General features: G+C 34.4%; 1 protein-coding gene and 1 pseudogene across 2 annotated transcripts in view; both read right to left on the bottom strand.

The window, feature by feature from the left end:
* LOC107642891 (putative glucose-6-phosphate 1-epimerase) overlaps positions 1–383 on the bottom strand; it is a 2,977-nt gene extending 2,594 nt beyond the window's left edge. The window contains exon 1 of one of the 2 annotated variants that reach the window (XM_021123028.1): positions 66–383. Coding sequence is in view for 1 of the 2 variants with exons in the window: in XM_016346395.2 (XP_016201881.1) it covers positions 76–138 (63 nt within the window). In the remaining variant the exon portion in view is untranslated. The remainder of the gene's footprint in view (positions 1–65) is intronic. The other variant, XM_016346395.2, reaches the window with a different exon arrangement.
* On the bottom strand, positions 3,978–4,913 carry LOC107641692 (annotated as a pseudogene).

The following is a 5,549-nucleotide window of genomic DNA, read 5'->3' as shown; positions in this document are numbered from 1 at the left end:
CACATTCCAAATTCCAAAATCCAAACTTTATTAGATCATTAAGAAATTACGGACGAAACGAAATTGTATGCTAGAGTAATCTAACCTGTTGACTCGACTAATGTTGGGAAAAGTGATGGTGTTGACGGAGAATGCCATGGATGATGGATGCTATCGCTAACTGGCAAATGAATCACTTCAATTCTTCGTCACTCGACCATCACTATTTATATTTCGTATTATTATTATTTTCAGCTGAATTTCTTATGGTTGTTGTGTTGTTGCTATTTGTTAATGTTATCTGTGCCTGCGCAAATTCGGATATTCCCCTATTACTCAATTGCCTCTTCTTCCTCTTGGCTCCACCATTTATGTTCCAAAGGGATGCGACAAGATTTAGCGTGCCACATGAATAATCTCAGGACCCTAGATTTCTCGAAATTAAATACTAGAATATTTATGATTCATTTTATTTATTTAAAAATATATTTTTAAAAATTTTTATATTAACAATAATGCTAGGACCAAGACGGGTTCAGCCAGAAATAGAAATGTTCTCTCCATGTTTTTAATACTTGGAGAGAATAAAGTGTGATCTCTCACCTTTAATTCTATAAGTGAGACTAAAATTAAATAGGAGAGAGAGCAATAAAGAATGAGATTAAACACTAGACACCATCCAATTTTTTTTCATTGGAGATGATTCACTCCCGCCAAAAATTTGCCAATTCTTCTTGGGTTGGGTCTTCAAAATCCACCTCATTTCAGCAACATCCCAAAATTCACCCAGGTAAACAAAAATCACCCTAACCAAACCCTATCCTCTCTTTTCACCGTTTCACTGCAGCAGAATTTGAAAACCATCCACGGCCGGGCCAGAGTACAAGGATCATCGGGTAAACTTCTCCTCTGCCTTCATCAGACGTCGCGCCTCCGTCCACCACGTGATGGCAACAGTCGGCAGGTAGACCGCTCCAGAACGCCGCGACGCTCCCATCTCCTCAACGTGCTTCTTCGCGCGTTAATTGGAGCTTCCCCAATCTCAGCCACAGGGATGTCATTCCACCCAGGTACGAGGAACAAGGTGTTTCTCCTTCTTACTCAGGGCAGGCCGCTGCTGCTGTTGCTGCATGTCGGTGTTGGCAGTGCCGTTGAAGCCTCCCTGCTCTGCTCCGCCGAACGCAGTAGGACGTCCCCTTCTCCAACCTCGAATTCCCTTGCATGTCGGTGTTGGCTGTTCCTTTTTAAAAAAGTGTCACTTTGTTGAGTGTGGTGACTACACAATACTTGTTATTAAGGTAAGACAAGATGAAAATATGTTATTACTCGTATGAATCTTGTTGTTCTTTTTTGGTATAAACACTAGTTCATTGGCTTGAGCTACTAGATATTTGTAATAGGGCTTGTCTTGTGAATTTATAGGCTTAGTAATATCAATATGCTTTGTCACATTGAATAATTTTGATTGAATTATAATATATGTTCTAACTATTGATTAATTGCCTTAGAATTTGTCCTAAAATTCCTTTATTTTTGTCAGTTTAGCCTCAACTTGCCTTGACTTGAATCTAGTTTTTTAAATTCTTATCAGATATCAGTTTTCTGAACTAGAAAAACTCACTCTAGTGATTGTTTTCTTAATCTGTGGTTGGGTAGCACAACAACAACATTAATCCTTTTCTGCTTAGGATATATGAAACTAAACTTATAACTATGATACTGTGATAGAAATGATTTGTTGTTAACATGCCAAGTAATGGACTAAGTTTACAATGAGTGTTGGAATTTCTTGAGTTGCTCCACACACTTGTTACCATACTTTCAAAAATGCCTTCAAACATTGCCATTTAATTAGAATTATATGAAGAAAAAAGATAAAACAAGAATGAAATTAAAAAAAAAAGCAAAAGGTTCAAATAATATTATTTATATATTAACATATAAATTAAAAACATATACTTGTGAATCATCAGTTTGACCATTTTCTAAAGCACTATAGTCAACAACATTGAAGCTAGCGTTTACACCACTATAAATTCTTCGAGTGCAAAAATATGGTAAAAAAAATATGAATGTTAAAAGTAGGACAAAGATTTGGCTTTTCATTTTTGAGGCAGGGGAGAAAATCTAAGATGGTTTCATATGGCTTAATATCTTTCTTTTTGTAGGCAACTTGAATGTTTATGCAAAAATTTACGTCACGTATTTTTTTTGTTAAACAAATATATGCTTCTTTTTTATACCTATATGAATGATTCTTTTAAAAGGAATCATCATTTAAGAAGGGAATTAACTTTGAAGTAATTGAATCCATATTGTACTTATTGATTCAATTGTTGTGACTTATGAATATTTTTATAGTTAATATATAATAGACTAGATGGCTATTAATCTATTGCATACACGTTGACCATAAATGCTTTGTTTTGCTTTCACTTTGCAGGGGCATCCTGAAGAGGCGAGTGCAATATACAAAAGGAAAAGTCTAGGGGGCCAGCAACTTTTGTGTTTTTTGGCCAGCACTTAACCATCAAAACAAAAGTGAGTGATCTCCCACCATTAGATGTAATCTCACACCATTAAAAACACTATTGATGACCAATTGATGGTTACAAAACACTAAAATTGCTGGCCCCTAGCATTCCTCTATACAAAAATCTACATCAGATGTTTCTTATGTTAAACAAATGGATGATTCTTTTTATACTAAATGGATGATTCTTTGAAATGAATCATCATTTTAGGTGGAAACTAACTTTGATGTAATTGAACATATATTGTACTTATTGATTCAATTGTTGTGACTTATGAGCATTTTTATAGTTAATATATAATAGGCATAGATGGCTATTCATTTTTTGCATACACCCTGACCACTAGATAATAAATTTAATCATGGAAGTAATACTTGTCTAATAAGTTCATCACTAAATAGTACCAAATAGTATGTTGTGTATGTGGACTCTGGAGTCCAAAGTTCAAGTATAATAATCGCATAAAGCAAATAGTGGGTAAAAGAAAAACTGTCAAAACACTTTGATTGCTCTTGAAAAAGCAAATAACCAGATACTGTTGTTGTTCTTTTTTTTAATCTTTTTTTTTCCTTCTTTAAATTTTGTTAAACAAGCATTAGGATAAAGACAAAAAAAATTTTTTTTCTTTTATGATACTTGTATTCACTATCAATTGAATCATCTTTGTAGTAAAGAATAAATACAAGTAACTTCTGTTAGGTACCTAATTATTTTTGCAAAGATCTAAGTGGATGTTACTTCTGTTAAGCATCAGGATGTTCCTTTTTCATACTAAATAGATGTTACTTTATCAGAAGCCATGGTAATGAAAAATAAAAAAAGCTTATTCTACATAAGTAACTATAAATTTGTCATCATGCTAAAATGCAATGAAAGGAATCATGATATTCATTCAACTTATCCATACAATTTGCAACACTGTCGATACAAGAATTCATCATGACCAAAAGTAATACAAAAAGAATAATCCATTTAGTATAAAAAAAACATCTATTTGTTTAACAAAAGAAACATCTGACGTAGATTTTTGCATATTGCTTTCGCCTCTTCAGGATGCCCCTAGAAAGTGAAGTTACATCGTTTAGTAAACTTTATATTTTGTTAGAGGGAGTGAAGTTACATTGTTTAGAAAATGGGTATATCATTACTATACAACTAGCTAAACAAAGAATAACTTTCTAGTTGCTACACTTGGATCACGTCTCTTTCACTTCATCCAATTCATCAACTGTTTCAAATTCCTTTTCAATCAGTTCAAATTTATCAATCATTTTAAAGTAGACTTTCTGCAATCATCCATCTCCAACCACAAGCAAAGACACATATGCAGCCATAAGCAAAGAAATTCTATCTAAAAAACAAAGAAACAGCCATCTAATGACAATTATAAAAACAAAGAAACATCAACAATCATATACAAAAAAACATCTACTTTTAAAAATAAAAGACACAATTATTATTCAACCTAAAATAATCTAATATTTGAATATAGTAAATATTTATAGAAGCAGCCCAATGCATATAGTGCCATTTCTTTCCCAAATTTGGCTATAACTGTCTCCAAAGTAAATATAAAGTCCTCATCCTCAACCTCATCCATGACAAGTGACTAATTCATAAAGTTTAAAGGACTAAAATAAAACTTTAATCTATTTGTGTGCTTGATAAACACAGAATACAAAAGATGACAAGAAGTACTAGAATAGAACTCCATCCAAATCAATATTACCTTGAAAAGAAAAAATTGCCAAAATCCTTCGATCATTGTGATGGTATAGTGTTTCTTTCACTGAGACAAAAATATTATATGCTTTATGCAGCATCTTTGAGCTTCTTGGTGATGGTGGCAAGAATATTCTCCTGGTGGAATGCTTGCAGCAATTCAATCTCAGAAACCTGTCTTGTTCCATCACTAGCATAAGTCCCTGCTCCATAAGGGCTTCCACCACCTTTCACTTTTTCCATCTTGAACATGCAATGGCTGAACGTGTATCCGATGAGAACATATATCATTCCTTGATGTGCCAGCATTGTTATAGCAGTAAGGCTATACATAAATCATGACAAGTTTGATCAGCAACTAATAAGTACATACTACATAGTGATATCTAATAAGGAACAGGGTTAAGATAAATATCAAAGCTTGTTTTCTTACGGTGTTGTTTCTTGTCCATCGCCTTGCAAACTGGTGCTGTAGAAGAGTCCAATAGGCTTGCCTACAAGGCCTTGTTGCAATCAAAGAGGTCTAGTTTTGTCAAGAAAATCCATGAAATAGGCAGCCTTCATTCCGAACCACGTGGGAAAGCCAAAGATAAGGCCATCAGCTCTATTGAGCATATTAGGTTCAATGATTGGTAAATTACTCTTTGGTGGTGCATTTAGCCATAAGCAAAGACACATTATTCAATCAAGAATATCTCAGAACCTATAAAAAATATAGAAACCAAGTAAACACTATCAATAGTTATTAAATCAAAGATTAAATGTATTCAGTTAATCCCCAACATCCACCTTCATTCACAAATGCATAATAATTAATCAAATTTAGAAGAATGAATTATTCTAAACTAAATCCTGATTACTAAAACCTAATAAAGAAGGCATGGAGAACCCTAAGTGAAAAAGAAATAAACTGTACAAAGAAAGAGTAACACTAAAAAGAAACTACAAATTATCTCAAAAAGAAATATCCAACACTATAAGAGTTTAATTCTCAAAACAATATCGATTAAAAACATAAAAAAAAACATTCATAATAAAAAACACAAGTTAAACTAAAGTTCTAAGATGGGAAGGAAAAAAAACCCAGGTCGCTGGGGAGGAGACGCGGTTGATCGACTGGGGTACACGTCAAGGCGGAGGTTGCTGCGTCGTCGGTGGTTGCTGCGACAGTGGAGGAAGCCGTGATAGGAGTGGTGTGCGGAGGTGGCTGCGGCGCGAGAGGACGATGCCCGCGCTGTTGAACGGTGGTTGCCGGTGGCGCTCCTTCCGGAGCTATTTCTGATTTCCTTCGCGACGGAGGAGAGGCGGATGTGA

This window comes from Arachis ipaensis, chromosome B05, assembly GCF_000816755.2.
Source record: "Arachis ipaensis cultivar K30076 chromosome B05, Araip1.1, whole genome shotgun sequence".
Classification (NCBI taxonomy): Eukaryota; Viridiplantae; Streptophyta; class Magnoliopsida; order Fabales; family Fabaceae; genus Arachis; species Arachis ipaensis.
This window is presented reverse-complemented; position numbering and strand designations above follow the sequence as displayed.